This window comes from Schistocerca americana, chromosome 1 (assembly GCF_021461395.2).
Source record: "Schistocerca americana isolate TAMUIC-IGC-003095 chromosome 1, iqSchAmer2.1, whole genome shotgun sequence".
Lineage (NCBI taxonomy): Eukaryota > Metazoa > Arthropoda > Insecta > Orthoptera > Acrididae > Schistocerca > Schistocerca americana.
In genome coordinates, this window is record NC_060119.1 from 1,034,120,893 (window position 1) to 1,034,138,484 (window position 17,592).

The 17,592-nt window shown below is 36.4% G+C and overlaps 1 protein-coding gene across 1 annotated transcript in view; it reads right to left on the reverse strand.

Annotated features, from left to right (window-relative positions):
* Nucleotides 1-14,435: 14,435 nt before the first annotated feature.
* LOC124616738 (1,2-dihydroxy-3-keto-5-methylthiopentene dioxygenase) overlaps nt 14,436-17,592 on the reverse strand; it is a 59,809-nt gene continuing 56,652 nt past the window's right edge. Inside the window, exon 5 of the mRNA XM_047145107.1 lies at nt 14,436-16,168. Within this exon, the coding sequence (XP_047001063.1) occupies nt 16,019-16,168 (150 nt within the window). The 3' untranslated portion in view covers nt 14,436-16,018. The remainder of the gene's footprint in view (nt 16,169-17,592) is intronic.

Consider the following 17,592-nt stretch of genomic DNA (forward strand, 5'->3'; position numbering starts at 1 on the left):
GCGGTCTGCACGTCCAGCACGAACGCTGGTCCAACTGAGGCGCCAGGTGGAAATGGCATGGCAAGCCGTTCCACAGGACTACATTCAGCATCTCTACGATCGTCTCCATGGGAGAATAGCAGCCTGCATTGCTGCGAAAGGTGGATATACACTGTACTAGTGCCGACATCGTGCATGCTCTGTTGCCTGTGTCTATGTGCCTGTGGTTCTGTCAGTGTGATCATGTGATGTATCTGACCCCAGGAATGTGTCAATAAAGTTTCCCCTTCCTGGGACAATGAATTCACGGTGTTCTTATTTCAATTTCCAGGAGTGTATTTTGACAAAATGTTGATCATTTTTCCATAATTTGCATTGTGGATCTTCTTCTTGACCTGCCTTTAACTCTTCTTCTCAACTTATTGTAAGACAAACATTGACTTTTCGACTCATTGCATCAGTATTCACACGTTGTTTACCAGGTCGGTGAATAACCTTAAATTGGTACTCACTCAGTCTTAATGCCCATCTTGTTAATCTGGAACTTGGATCCTTTAATCTCAATAACCATTTAAGTATGGCATGATCTGTAATAACTTAAATTCTCTTCCTGTTAAGAAACATCTGTTGTGTGTTATACCAAAAACCAAAGCACAAAGCTCCTTCTCAGTAGTAGTATAATTACATTCTGCTTTGCTTAATTGTCTGGAAGCAAATGAGACTGGATGTTCATGACCATAAACTTCTTGAGACAAGATTGCACTAATGGGAAAATTTGATGCATCTGTTGAAAGAATAAAAGGTTTACTGAAGTCCAGATAGGCTAACACTGGGGTTGTGGTTGCCTTTTTGCACTCTGTTGACCAATTAAATGTGGCTCCTTTCTTCTGTAGCTGTGTCATTGGACATGCTATATTCACATAACCAACTATAAATCGTCTGTAGAAATTTGACAATCCCAAGAATGTTTGTAGTTCTTTCAAATTCTGTAGTTCATGAAAATTCTTTACATCTTCAATTAATTTTGGATCAGGTCAAACACCTTCACTGGTTATAACAGGATGAAGATAGTTAAATTAACTTTGTGCAAAATGACATTTATCTATTGATAAAGACAGATTTGCTTTTCTTACACGCTCAAAAACAGCTTGCAGTCTCTCAGTATGCTGCTTCATGTTTTCACCAAACATTATTACATCATCAAGGTAAACAAGTGCTTGTGTTGGGGTGAGCTTTTGTAAAACTGAATCCATCAGGTGTTGAAATGTAATTGGAGCATTACGAAGTCCAAACGGTATACGAAAATATTTGTATACTCCTGTTGCTGTTACAAATGAAGTTTTTGCTTGATCATCTGGATGCACTATTAACTGGTGATAACTTGTTAAATCCAAGGTTTCCACTAAATTTGGTAAGGGGTAAATGTCAGGTGTGGTCACAGCATTCAAAGATCAGTAATCAACATAAAAACGGAACTGTGGTTCTCCAGAAATTGATTTCTTCTTTACAATTACAACAGGCAAACACCACGGTGGGTCTGAAGGATCTCTTGGTTTTATAATTCCAGCTTCTAATTGTTCTTTAACCATGTCTTCTACCAACTCTCTTTGGCTGGATGGTATTCGGTAAGGTTTCTGTGTGATTGGGGCTGCATTCCCCACATGAATATGATGCTGAACTAAATGAGTGACAGCTAAATTTCCACGTCCTTGGAATAAATCTGCACTCCCCAGCAAAACAGGCGCTAAAATCTGTTCATCAGCTGTCCTTTCCCCCATGAACCATGGACCTTGCCGCTGGTGGGGAGGCTTGTGTGCCTCAGTGATACAGAAAGCCGTACCGTAGGTGCAACCACAACAGAGGGGTATCTGTTAAGAGGCCAGACAAATGTGTGGTTCCTGAAAAGGGGCAGCAGCCTTTTCAGTAGTTGCAGGGGCAACAGCCTGGATGATTGACTGATCTGGCCTTGTAACACTGACCAAAACGGCCTTGCTGTGCTGGTACTGTGAACGGCTGAAAGCAAGGGGAAACTACAGCTGTAATTTTTCCCGAGGGCATGCAGCTTTACTGTATGGATAAATGATGATGCTGTCCTCTTGGGTACAATATTCCGGAGGTAAAATACTCCCCCATTCGGATCTCTGGGTGGGGACTATGAAGGAGGACGTTGTTATCAGGAGAAAGAAAACTGGCATTCTACAGATCAGAGGGTGGAATGTCAGATCCCTTAATCAGGCAAGTAGGTTAGAAAATTTAAAAAGGGAAATGGATAGGTTAAAGTTAGATATAGTGGGAATAAGTGAATTTCGGTGGCAGGAGGAACAAGACTTCTGGTCAGATGAACACAGGGTTATAAATACAAAATCAAATAGGGGTAATGCAGGAGTAGGTTTAATAATGAGTAGGAAAATAGGAATGCGGGTAAGCTACTACAAACAGGATAGTGAACATATTATTGTGGCCAAGATAGATACAAAGCCCACGCCTACCACAGTAGTACAAGTTTATATGCCAACTAGCTCCGCAGATGACGAAAAGATTGATGAAATGTATGACGAGATAAAAGAAATTATTCAGATAGTGAAGGGAGAAGAAAATTTAATAGTCATGGGTGACTGGAATTCGATAATAAGAAAAGGAAGAGAAGGAAACATAGTAGGTGAATATGTATTGGGGGGAAGGAATGAAAGAGGAAGCCACTTGGTAGAATTTTGCACAGAGCGTAACCTAATCATAACTAACACTTGGTGCAAAAATCATAAAAGAAGGTTGTATACATGGAAGGAGCCTGGAGATACTGACAGGTTTCAGATAGATTATATAATGGTAAGACAGAGATTCAGAAACCAGGTTTTAAATTGTAAGACTTTTCCAGGGGCAGATGTGGACTCTGACCACAATCTATTGGTTATGAACTGTAGATTAAAATTGAAGTAACTGCAAAAAGGTGGGAATTTGAGGAGATGGGACCTGGATAAACTGAAAGAACCAGAGCTTGTAGAGAGCTTCAGGGAGAGCATTAGGGAATGATTGACAAGAACGGGGGAAAGAAATACAGTAGAAGAAGAATGGATAGCTTTGAGAGATGAATTTGTGAACGTAGCAGAGGATCAAGTAGGTAAAAAGATGAGGGCTAATAGAAATCCTTGGGTAACAGAAGAGATATTAATTTAATTGATGAAAGGAGAAAATATAAAAATTCAGTAAATGAAGCAGGCAAAAAGGAATACAAACGTCTCAAAAATGAGATCGACAGGAAGTGCAAAATGGCTAAGCAGGGATGGCTAGAGGATAAATGTAAGGATGTAGAGGCTTATCTCACTAGGGGTAAGATAGATACTGCCTACAGGAAAATTAAAGAGGCCTTTGGAGAAAAGAGAACCACTTGCATGAATATCAAGAGCTCAGATGGAAACACAGTTCTAAGCAAAGAAGGAAAAGCAGAAAGGTGAAAGGAGTATATAGAGGGTCTATACAAGGGTGATGTTCTTAAGGACAATATTATAGAAATGGAAGAGAATGTAGATGAAGATGAAATGGGAGATATGATACTGCGTGAAGAGTTTGACAGAGCACTGAAAGACCTAAGTCAAAACAAGGCCCCAGGAGTAGACAACATTCCATTAGAACTACTGACAACCTTGGGAGAGCCAGTCCTGACAAAACTCTACCATCTGGTGAGCAATATGTATGAGACAGGTGAAATACCCTCACACTTAAAGAAGAATATAATAATTCTAATCCCAAAGAAAGCAGGTGTTGACAGATGTGAAAATTACCGAACTATCAGTTTAATAAGCCACTACTGCAAAATACTAGCATGAATTCTTTACAGACGAATGGAAAAACTGGTAGAAGCTGACCTCATGGAAGATCAGTTTGGATTCCGTAGAAATGTTGGAACACGTGAGGCAATACTGACCCTACGACTTATCTTAGAAAATAGATTAAAGAAAGGCAAACCTACGTATCTAGCATTTGTAGACTTAGAGAAAGCTTTTGACAATGTTGACTGGAATACTCTCTTTCAAATTCTGAGGGAGGCAGGGATAAAATACAGGGAGTGAAAGGCTATTTACAATTTGTACAGAAGCCAGATGGCAGTTATAAGAGTCGAGGGACATGAAAGGGAAGCAGTGGTTGGGAAGGGAGTGAGACAGGGTTGTAGCCTCTCCCTGATGTTATTCAATCTGTATATTGAGCAAGCAGTAAAGGAAATAAAAGAAAAATTTGGAGTAGGAATTAAAATCCATGGAGAAAAAATAAAAACTTTGAGGTTTGCTGATGACATTGTAATTCTGTCAGAGGCAGCAAAGGACCTGGAAGAGCAGCTGAACGGAATGGACAGTGTCTTGAAGGAGGATATAAGATGAACGTCAACAAAAGCAAAACAAGTATAATGGAATGTAGTTGAATTAAATCGAGTGATGTTGCGGGAATTAGATTAGGAAATGAGAAGCTTAAAGTAGTAAATGAGTTTTGCTATTTGGGGAGCAAAATAACTGATGATGGTCGAAGTAGAGAGGATATAAAATGTAGACTGGTAATGGCAAGGAAGGCGTTTCTGAAGAAGAGAAATTTGTTAACATCGAGTATAGATTTAAATGTCAGGAAGTCGTTTCTGAAAGTATTTGTAGAGAGTGTAGCCATGTATGCAAGTGATACGTGGACAATAAATAGTTTGGACAAGAAGAGAATAGAAGCTTTCGAAATGTGGTGCTACAGAAGAATGCTGAAGATTAGATGGGTAAATCACATTACTAATGATGAGGTATTGAACAGAATTGGAGAGAAGAGAAATTTGTGGCACAACTTGAGTAAAAGAAGGGATCGATTGGCAGGGCATATTCTGAGGCATCAAGGGATCACCAATTTAGTATTGGAGGGCAGCGTGGAGGGTAAAAATCACAGAGGGAGACCAAGAGATGAATACACTAAACAGATTCAGAAGGATGTAGATTGCAGTAGGTACTGGGAAATGAAGAACCTTGCACAGGATAGAGTAGCATGGAGAGCTGCATCAAACCAGTCTCTGGACTGAAGACCACAACAACAACAACAGCTGTCAAATGTTCTATCTTCTTCCAAATCTTGCACTTTAGTTCATTTTTAACTTTGTCTCCTCATTTTAATTTTGAGGTACTGTTACAAAAATCTGTGTGTATAACTGCAGCATTTGTGACCACATCTGCAATCTGTATTACATCACTTTTATTTACGCTCAACACTTCAGCAGCTTTCGTTCCTCATGGAAAAACAACATCCTCATTGCTCATATTTGTTATTGTAACTGAGACTTTCGCAACATTCTGTCTCACCATTGTAGTGACACCTACACTTCTAGCAACATAACAATGCATCCAGTTCTCGGATTGCTCAATTAATAACAAAGTTCCTTCCTTGCATCGGGGTGACTTAACTTCAACGTAGATTGTCTTTCCTTCTCCCTTGGGAATTTGCTGAGGCTGATCAATTTGAACATCAACTCGGACGGTTTGAACTGATACATCGTTTGGCCAGTCCATTCCCACGACGTCAGTATTGCTGCTCCTTTGAGTATGATCTGAAGAACGATTTCATAGGTTGTAGTTGCTATGGCCTAGTCTGATCTTTCTTTCTGCGACAAATATCTCTTCCTTGTTAGTGGACAAGAAATCAAATCCAAGTACACCGTCATAACGCGTTTCGTTATTTGAAACTACTTGCACCCTTGCAGTGTATTTATCTTTATGTTTATTTTCACCTTCATCTTGGCCTTGGCCAAGAATTAATTCTACATCAACTTCTCCATAGTTATGTCGCTTTCCTCCGTTTAACCCTCACACTTTTAATAGCGGCAGTTTAAATTTATCCCCTTTATCTATGCCACACAACATTAATGAGGTGTGTGCTCCGGTGTCAATAAGTAGTTTGATGTTTCTCCCACGATATACAGCACCTATCACAAAGTCGTTTTAAGTCTGATTTTCACTGGAACTAACAGGAATCACTCTCTCTGGCAAGGGGGTGGACAGAATGGTGGCCCGTATGTCCCCGTACTTGTTTAAAGATCTGGCAGATTGTCTGTAGTTCGCATTACCTTCCTTTTTGTCACGACAGTCTCTCGAAACCTGACCCTGCATCCTGCAATGATAGCAGATTCGATTCTCTTTACAATCCCTATGCTTTTGACCTTACGCTTATTGCATTTGTATCATTGTTCTGTTGTGCTGAAAACTCTGCGTTCTTGTTTCTGCATCTCATTCGGTCATCTTAATGCTTCAACTAAACCAACAGCTGATTCTACTGCTTCCTGAAACGTTTTACATTGTGCCAATCAAACAACTTTGCTTACTTCCTCTCCATACAACCTATGAATGATTGTGTCCAAGGCTCTCTGGTCGGCTTCGAACAACTGAATGCGATTCTTAATGTGACAACCACTAGCTTATCGAAATCTGTACAGGATCCTAACATGACAGCACATTCAAGTTTATGAAAAAACACCTTCACGTCATTTTCGGGTTTCCCACTAAACACTGGTACTGATGGCAATAATGAAAAATTCTTTATTGTAGTTGTACCTGTACTGCATGAACTATCATTTGAAAAGTCTTTCGGAATGTTACGCTCATATCTTTCTGCTTTTAACTGCCAAATCTCTTCTTGCAATTCATTAAGAACAGATTGTAGATCGACAATGTTACTCTGACTGGATTGCAACATTTTGTCTAATTTAATGCCAATGAGTCACTCAAATGTAAAATAAAAATCCATCACTGCCTTTTGTATTCTAGCCAAACAGTAGTAGACCAACCTGAATTCCAGCGTTGGATGTCCCAGCATAGTCGGAAGATGTTCAGGCTGCTGCAAATCGCAATTTACAAGACATGTTTACAGCATTAATGTCATCAATGGAAAAAAATAGTGAAAAACTTGAAAAAAACTGTCATCAATGGAAAAAGCAATGTAATCTCATTAGAGCAGAGCTTAATGCGCACATATCAAATGTTAAAAAAGACTATGAAAGCTATAGATGAACGTGTGAAGAAAGTAGAGGGGAGGGTGCTTCAGAATCTAAAGTACAATAATTAGAAACAAAAATAAGGCAAGTAGACAAGGCTCTCAGATCTGAGATAGATGCTGTTGAAGTTAGATGTAAAGATGCTGTTGGAGACACTAGTAAACAAGCTGTAACCTTTAAAAATATGTTAAATGAAAAAATAGGTAGTGTTGCCTTAGATGTGATGAAAAAGCTAGAAGATAGCTGAGATAACAGACTCAAATGTATCAGACTTACATAGTGATGTCACTATTATCAAAAAACCAGTACAACAGTTATAAGATTGGGCTTATCTAAAAACATTCTGTGAGCTGTCTTACTATGCCACTAAAGTGTTTCCCTGGTGACAACCATTTTCATCCAGTTGATTTTATACAGCATTACCATGATAGCTTTCTCCCTGGTATGAGTGGTGAATTAAAAATTAAGTTTATTAAAAGATCATTAGAAAGGGAAGCCTTGTCATGGGCCAACCAACTTGGCTATACTAATTTACCCATAGATGAATTTAAAAAGGGTTTCTTGAAAAAGTTTTGGTCTGACACTAACAGACAAGGATAAAAAGTGAGTTTTTAAATTGTCCGATGTACAGGAAGCAGAAATGGGGTATGAAAGAGTTTCACAAAGACCGGATCATGAAACTTGCACACTTACACTGACTTTTTGATGCATTAACTCAAATAGATGCACTTAAGAGAAGGCTAGCAGAAAGAATTCAAATGGGGTTAGTTTATGGGCCAGATGATTCCGTAGACCAGTTCCTGGAAAAAAAAAGAAGAAGAAGAAACCACCCTAGTTTTCAAAATTAGCAGAAGACATGGTGGCGGTCCCAAGATCTGTCTGGGACACTTCAGTGGCAATGTCACTTATTCTTCTTCCTATCCTGTCATTAGTTTGTAAAAAGTTAGGTAGTATCTTCAACTGTCTTAGATTTCAGGTAGTGTATGGTTAAAATTTTGAGAGAGTGACACATATATTCTGAGCAGAAACATTGTTGAACAGTCATTTTTGACAGTAAACAGAAACATAAAACCTATACGACACTGATTATGTAAAATTCACAGAGAGTTAACATCTATTTGATTATTTTCTGAGTACAAAGGAAATGGAATTTTACAGAATGTACAAGTGTATAAAATTATGTTGATCACCCTGAGTAACCAGTAAACATGAAAGTGTAAAAAGGTTGTATAATTGCAGGAGTAATGAAATTAGTACTCAGTGTATAAACAGTTTTTGGTAAATTTTGAGGAAGTATATGGTATATATAGCTATTAGTAGAAGAGTACACCTGAGATGTTTAGTGTCACACATTAATTTTCAAAGTGTTTGTATAATGTAACAAGGGAAAGTACAGTTGCCTAGTGCAGCATATTTGAAAGTAAGTGATTGTAGGGAGCGTTACCTTTCTGTCCCTTAAGTTGAAGTAATATGATTGTATAAAGTAATGAGTTGTGCAAGCAATGCAGTGATTATATACAGTAAAGTAATAAAACGTAAATAGTGTAATTTCTGTTTCTATTGTTAGAGGAAAAGCTATACCAGTTGTGAGGTCTACTGCTACGTGATGTTATTTTGTGAGGTTGCTCTATAGTGTTAGATGAAGCAGGTGATTTTTCTTAGGTGATTATTATTGTGGAGTATTCAGTGGAGTACTGAGGTGATATTATGAGGATATGAGGTGAAGTTATTATGTCAATGCACTCAGGAGATGTTTGATGCATTTAATGAAGTATTGATGTATTACTGATATAACGAGGAGAATGATGTTAGCTAAGGAATGGTTGAGGAACCTGCTGTTTCCTACTGTGAACAAAGTTTATGAAAGACACACAGAGTCAGCAAGGTTTGTAATGCAAGGTGTCTTTGATCTGAAGTAACAGACACAAGTAAATACTCAGTTATATTTATGCAGAAAGGTTGATTCTATGTGAAGTGTGACATCTTTTGTAATATAGGCAACATGTTAATAATCTGTACACTGAAAAGTGATTAAGAATCTTGTTGGTAATTAATATGAAGAACATGACACTTGAAAAGAGGAAGTAAACTGGAGAATGTTTTTAGTGAATTAACAACTATACCTATACTCCACTACATACTTGTACACTGCTGAAAGGTAATGAAAAGTGAAAACTGTTTATTCCTGTACTTATGAATCTTTTTTTATACTTACACTGTACCATATAAGGTAAGTCAGGATGACACATCTGAACACTTGATGGTTGATGTATTCAGTATTCAGAAGGCTATATGAATTGAACTATTTATTGTATCAGACTATATACTTGACATATAACTGTTTTGTTACTGTTTCTGAAAATCTAGTGAGAGGTGAGAGTTATTTTGTTACTTTTCTGGGAACATGATGAGGTATATACTAAGTTTTTGAAACACTTTACCTCAGATGGGAGACTTAATATTGAATTTGTTTTGTGCTTGATGTGCACCTAGTGTTACAACCATATAGTGACTTATTGAAACATGTAATGATCAACATTTATCTGTACAGAAATTCTAGTTTTTAAGTGTTTCAGCACAACCATATCCCACACAATAACTTGTAAATATCTTAGTGCTATTGCATTTTTTCTTTGATGTTTTTGTTATTTATGTAACCAACTATGAGTAGGGGGATGACTCATGAATGAAACTAACAGGTACAATACTACTTTGCCATTGAATACTATACCCACACCCCATAAAATACTGCATAACATTTTCTCATTTTTGTAAATACCTTGAAGATACTGTCTGATAACTAGTAATATATGTATACTTTTCTTTGTCTTTGAACTACTTGTAAACAGTGCAGAATGCACCATGCAATTATACGTAGAGGTCTATGACACAGTACACTGAAACAAACAAGTCTTATCTTCACCAAAGTGTGTAAAAAAAAAAAAAAAATCAGGAGAGGTGTTGAAATCTGTGGGCACTTGTTTCCCAAAATTTGATTCATAATATCATCTGTGTACAGTATATAATTTAGCGTATTACCTAAGCAGACATTTTTCAGTTCTATCTAGCTTTAAGTGAATCTTCAACCAGAATTGATATGTTAATTTCAGATGACCCCATGATCCGGAAAGGACATTTTCACTTTTGTGCTTTTAAGTGTTAGTTACATGACATGTTTTTATGGACGCTCACCATAGTGCTCAAAAATATAAGTTATTCAATTGATGTTGTATAGCATCCAAAACCAAGAGTTGAACCAAACTGATAGTGAAATTGGCTGTGTGTTTGTTTAAACACACTACATGGTATCCCCAATTGAAGTTGTACCATATTAGCACACCAGACTTATATTTGAAACAACTGTACACATAATCTAGTATCTTGGAACTAAGTAGTGCATATGTAGCACACAAAACTTTATCAAAAGCTTTGATGTTTTAGTAGTGTCTATGCTGCACACAGTACTTCATGAACTATTGACAATGTAAAATAGTGTTGTAAGCCATGATAGTGCCACAAAGACACAGAGAACTTACTTATGAGAGATAGTATTGCCTTTTTCGGTAGTGGAATTGGTACTGTATTTTACAGTTATGATGAAAGTAACAGAAAAGACTTATTTTCAAAATAGTATTAACTTTTCAAAAAATTGAATAACGTTAGGTAGTCAAGTGTATAAGAGAACAAATCATTTATCTTATATTTTCAGCATCCAAGTTAAGATTTACTGATTGTTGAGTGTTGGTTTTAGTCTTGTTACCCCTAATGCATTAATATTTGCTTTACAATTTTGTCTTAGTGTAAGTATTTTTTTGTAATATTGCTAATTAGTATTTGTACAAAATTCAACAGTGTAATTACATTTGCCAAAATTAATTCTTTTCAATTTTTTTTCCAAGCTGAGTTAGTATTTGCTTTTTCCTGAGGGTTGGCCAAGTATTCTTTTCACTTAACTTCAAATCAGTTAAGAAGTCATTTTGAGATTTTTGAGAGCCCTGTTTATTTTGCAATTTGCTCATGAAATATTTCATGTATGTGATTAGGGAACTTTGGATTCTGAAGCTGATACACTGTGAAATAATGTTTGAAATACCCTGGGACCTGTGCCACTCCTAAAAAATCATAGAGACCATCAGTAGTATGAAGAACCATCAGACACCACCCTCCAATTCAGTGCACACCAGACGCCTCTTTTTACCAGCCTTTAACTATTCAGAACACAGAAATCTATGATAATATTTCTTCAAAAACACCCGTTTTACTGCATGTTCTGCTTTTCAAATTTGTAAACATTGTGCACACCTGTAAGACTTCCCCTCGCAGTGGAATGCGAGCGAAACTCTCAGGGGTGGGAGGACAATGCGCAATAAGCATGTATATTCACGAATTTACAATTTTATTCTTTTTTCGATCCTATTTGAAATATTTTAAACTCCAACTGTATAATACGTCATGCTAACGCAATTAATCCCTGTGATTAAAAAAATATTTCATAAAATTACTGTACTGCAGAAATATATATGTTGTATTGTATTGTTGGGTGAATTTCATTTTTTGTAAATTATTTTCAATTTAATGTTCTATGTTTCAGTCTTAGTATGAATATATCTTTACTGATGTACTTTGGAACAATATTACTGGGTGCGATCGGCTTGCAGGTGTGTGTGGCAGGAAGGAAGGAAGGAAGGAGAATTGCGAAGTTTTCTGGAGTTGCATACAAATGAAATGTATTTCACTGAGTGAACATTGTAAATTTATGGCAGCAAGGAATGTAGAACTATTAAATATGAAAATAACATACAAAGCAGTTTTGTCATCTACATTATTCTACAAACACATCAACCTATAGGGCTTCCAGACAGTAGTAGTTCAAGCAACGGATTTAAGGAGATCCCCAAGAAACAACATGAGTATTTTTTCTTTAAAACTAGCATTAGACCCGGCCAACAATATTTAATTATTCCATAAACAATTATTACAATTTATGGTCCTCCAATGTGCTTAACAAGAAGGTCGTTCAAAAGTCCCTTCATCGGGAGATTATCTTGGATGCTAACTATGTGTCTCGTAGTGTTTCTGTGAGACTTATTGCCTTGTGGTATGGATTTGTACGCAAGCATACAGCTGATTTGTTTGTATTTCTTCCCTCATGTAAAGTGTGTTCTTGGGGAGATACACAATACTTGCTCAATGCTGTGGTTGGAGCCCAGGAGCCTCATTTCGGGGCTGGACATAAATAAATGAAAAATACTTTTATGAAAAGTTGTGCAGGAGGCAACACTTTTCAAGAAATGCCACTAGTAGCAGAAGGGGGTGGCTAAAGAGATTAATTACTTTTGAGTCCAAGGCCAACTATTCTGCTCCTCAGGCTTTGTTAGCTGATAGGGTTCACAATGTTTAAATACTCTTGAGTGTTACTAAGTAACTTGTAAAATTTGGGATTGGGTCTGCATTACCCCTGGAGCAGGGGTGCTGTTTCAATATTGTCCCTTATTTCTCATATCAGAAGTTAGTAATATGAAACAATGGAAAATCCAGGATGGAATGTAACAATATTATGAACCTTTTCATGGTACTCACCATATAGGGGACATGCTGAGTCACAGGCAGGCACAACAAAAAGAGTCAGTCTCCTGGTAAGTAGCAACTGTCCTTTTCATAATAAGGAAGTTAGTAATAATAATTCTTCCAGTATGGAAAAGTTACAAGAATTTGTAAGTGCTTGGGCATGGAGTTCAGAGCAGTTTTTCTGGTTATTATAAGAAGTTGTGCATTTTAGCAAGTGCATATGTCATAGGAGGAGGCTATAGTATATTGTGGAGACAATATCTAGCTGGAGGTGGTGTTTTTTGGAAGACAGACAGACTTGTTGATGATTAGTTAAAGCTAATTAATTGAAACCAGTTCCATCGATGCTTTAAAATATTTGATGTAGGTTCAACTTGACCTACACATACTTTAGTCATTATCTTGTTTCATGTTTGTGACGATTGTCTGTGAAAGGTGCAAGGAAGCAGTAGGTGGCATTGTATTGATCGTTAGGGGTTTGCATTTTCCAGTCCAGCGGTTAAACATTTGAGTCTTTCTGAACACATTCTTATAGGTTAGTATTGAATTGGTGACTATTTTGACCTTGTGTCTAAAGTCATGCTGAAGTCGGAGATTCTTGTTAAGGCTATTTCAAAAATGTAAGTGTCAAAAAGTGACACAGGTCCATCTGTAAACATTTTCTCACAAATCTGTAGTGCAATATGTCTCATGAGTCACATATTCCTATGAGAGTGTAAATTCTGGTTGCGGCTGTGAATAACATATCACACAATGCCCTAGTATCATGGAGGGCAAGTCACGAAACTTTTCACTTTGGCAACCTGGTCAGGCTTGGGTTCACAGCACAGAACTTCATCTCCATCATCCGGAAGTATCAACTGTAAACTTTACAGGAAAGGAAACCTTGTAAGATAAATTTGACAGTCTACAGAGATGCAGTTTTTGTGTACACAGTCATGTTTGGGCATGTCCTTAGGCTTCTTTCCTTAGGTTTTGGGTTTCTGGAATTTGTGTCAAGATTCTACTGTGAACAGGGGAAAAATTTCAGTAGGTAGCAGGGAGATATTTGTATGTTTTGATTTTAGTAGCTTTTGGGGAGTGTGAGACAAGCAAAATTGCAGAAAGCCATTTAAGTATCCAGTAAATGATCTAAATTGCACACATGTTCTTGGAAAATATGAAGAGAAGTACAGGAAGGGATACAGGAGGAATGGAAAGTGAAGAAGAGGGTAAAGAGCTAAGAGAACTAGAAGAAAAGGAGAAGAGCAAGGAGAAAAGTGTCCTGTTGATAACATGGTCATTAGAGGCAGAACACAAATCAGGATGGGAAAGAAACATGCCATGCCCAATTTAAAGGAACGATCCTGGCATTTGCCTTAATGATTTAGGGATATCACAAAAAACCTTAATCTGGACAACCAAATAAGGATTTGACCCACCATTCTCCAAAATGTGGGTCTAGTGTCTTATCAGTGTGCAACCTCATTCAGCCTGGAACATTTGTTGTTAGAAATAAAACCAAAGATTAAGAAAATAAGCCAATTTCTTGTCAGTATACTGAATGCAAGACTAGGGGGTACAGAAGAACCTAGACAAAATTCTGTAGGGGAAAGTGAACATTTAAAAAATCTAGATGGGAGAACATAGATGACATAACTAGAGGTTATCAGGTGGCAGAAATAGATGGAATTATCACAGAAGCAGTGTGTGCTTGAAACCTATGAGGAAAGTCAGATGAATTGGAAGCTAGCAGTATGTTAGACTTAGTTTTTGTATTATTATTATTATTATTATTATTATTATTATTATAAGATGTGTAACTGCACATAAAATTTAAAAAAAATTCTCTCTATGGAGTGGAATTCAGCAGGGGAAAAATTGGTAAGAAAAAAGAAAAACAGTGTTTTGAGAACTTCAGAACTTCCATATATTTAAAAGTAACAACATTACAATATACTGAAATATATATATGCCACATATGCAGAAAAATCTTTAAAAAAATAATAGCCACAAATATCTCTAATTTTTATTTACAAAATGATCTTTGATGAGAATACCATTTTAGTCACAGCCTTATAATATCAGATACATTACTGCTTCTCCAATGTAAGTTTATGTTAAATGTATTCTATATTCATTTACATTCCCTTTTCCCCTCTTTCATATGTGATTCAGATTATCGACAAAAAGTTAAAATAAGCTGACTTTTATGGTTATATTTTTAACATTTTTACTTTTTTCCATCTGTCAAATAGAAAATCCTTCTAAAACTTAAGACATACACATTGTGATTTCATATTAACTAGAGACATCTGAAAGAACTTTCAAAATACTTTTGAAGAACTTCACTTTCAATCATTCTTCTAACCCTTCTCATGATTCAGTTTACATCTTCAGTTGTTCTAATAATTCAGCAGTCACTGTATTTCTGTTAACTTGAATATGGAGACTGGACACATACATAATTTCTAAATGCAACTGGACTTTCTCTGCAAATCAGACAAAGTGTGTTATTTACCAAAGCAACATAAGATTTAAATCTTAATGAGTCAAAACCACAGTTGTTCCACATATACCTCACACAAAGAATTTCTTGTCTGATTTGCAGCAGCCATAAACATAGCAGGACTTGAAACACAAAGCTAAAACATTCCCTGATTAGCTCTTTCTTGTCTGACCACTAGCCTCATTGTGGCTGTATAATAATTCTTTTAAGATAGCACATTCGAGAGGTGTAACAAATTTTTTACTAAATGAAAGTTTTTTTTTTTAATTGTGGAAATCACAAAGAAATATTCAACAATCTTACTTTGGCAATCATACCTAGAAACTTCTCTACCTATCTCAAACGACTTCAGAGCCTATTGAAAAAGTAAAAATTATTAACTATATATGGAACTGAAATCATGTTGTAAATAATGTAAAAAAGGCAGTACATTATTTTGGAATACTGAACAGATTCAGATTAAAATTGGTTTGCTGAATATGTGAGAAACTGTTACCTACATTTTGGCAAAATTAACATAATTTTTGTACACAGCAGCAACTCAAAACACATTTTAAATTTAAAAAAAAGAGCAGTAAAAACACTGGCATAGTGGTAAAGATATATTATTTGAATCAATGCCAGTATATGAAGATCAATAGGTTTTTATTCACTGTCCCATGTCTGCTGAGAGATGTACATAGATTCTAGATTGAAGGACAACAGTTCCTGTAGTTTAAAATACTCTATGTGATAGCGAGAACAAAGAAATGCATAGATTTATTAACAATGTTATGATAAGCTACCTTTCATATTCAAGAAATGAGATTTTCCTTATCCTGCCACATAATATCATAATTGATTACAATTGTTCCCAGAACCATAGAAAAAAAAAGTTATGACCCATTTTATAACTTTACATGGTGATATACAATATTTCCCATTTTTTATGTTTTACCATAAAACTGAACCTTAGACTAAAATCTGACATACAAGAGAATTTATGAACTACCAAGTCCTCTTTGCCTTGCTTCAAACCCATTTTCTAACTGTTTAAGATATTGCTTTCGACAATCCATCTCATCAGCTGGCCTGTTGTGTGGTGTCCACACTGGTACTCCAATAAAGAACCTTTTAGCGCGAATAAAATTCTGTAACAAAAGTGGAAAGAAATTAATCATAACCAAACCAACATTTATTAAACTAAAATTTATAGAAGGAACATGATTATTAAGTATTTTGGGGCAAATGGAAGATGATGGCTAAATAAGAGTAATGTGACAGAAAGGATAAATTAAAATTTAACATCAGTAAACTCATAACAGTACCCCAAAATGAAAATTTTTTGAAGCCACAAAACAGCTATGACAATTAAACAAAAAGGTCTTAATATAGTATTTTCTGGTTCATTCCACATTATTTTAGTCTTCACTTTAGTGCTGAAGGGCATTGCAGAGTCGGCTGCCATAATGCCAGTCCCTCTAAACTATGATGCAGAAGGGAAGTAATATATTGCAAAAAACTGTCTTGTTTAAAATAGTGTGACAGAAGAGTTCCACAGGAGAAGTACAAAATTTGTAAATTCTCCTGCTGGAACAAGAAGCCAAGTGTTTTCATCACCTATAATCATTATTTCTTAAAGCTGTGATTCAAATGCAATGTCTAGAATGACTACAGCTGCATGATTTGAGATACACATTTAGAGATGGGTGTTCAGCTTCAAATGACACAACTATCAGTCACTTAGTGAGAATCATGGTGGCACTGCCTTAAAATCAGCAACATACAGGCCATGGGATGGCAGCCTTTGTAAGACATGCAAGTCAGTATGAATGTAATGGTTCCGAATTTATGTGAAAACTCTTAAAAGCTATTTAAATAACACAAACATTTACATTCAAATCTTTTTTCTTCGTATCTACATATATGCTGCCCTCTGCCACTACAGAATTCCAAACTCTAGTGTGTAACATGGTTGCATGTATCTTAACTATGTTGGTGCTTGAGAAGCAGCATGCTGTAATCGAGTTCCAAATTCAAAGAGTTCGTCCACAGATGGAGTGCATTCTCCTTCAGCATGGCAATGCCATACCACACACAAGTGACATCTGCAACAATCCAACGCCTTGGCCTCACTGTCATTGATCATCCCTCATACAGTACCAACTTGGGTCCTCTGATTTTCATCTGTTTCCAATTCTTAAAGAACACCTTTGAGGACTTCACTTCGTTAGTGATGAAGCAGTCCAAGCAGAGCTGAGGTGGTGCCTCTACCAACAAAGTCAAATATTCAACAGCGATAGTATCAACAAACTGGTCTCTTGCTGAGAGAAATATGTCCATTGCTAGGGTGACTTATGTTGAGAAATAAATCTGTAGACATGAAGAATAAAGATGCAGAATTCAATAACATCTGCTTTACCTACAAAACTATAACAGTTTTTACACTAAAAATTTGAAGGCATTACTTTTCACCACACCCTCATACAGACTACTTACTGAAATGATAGTGAAATATGGTCAAAGACATTGAGTGTGGCTTCTTGTTGACATGTTCCAACACTACATGGCCACA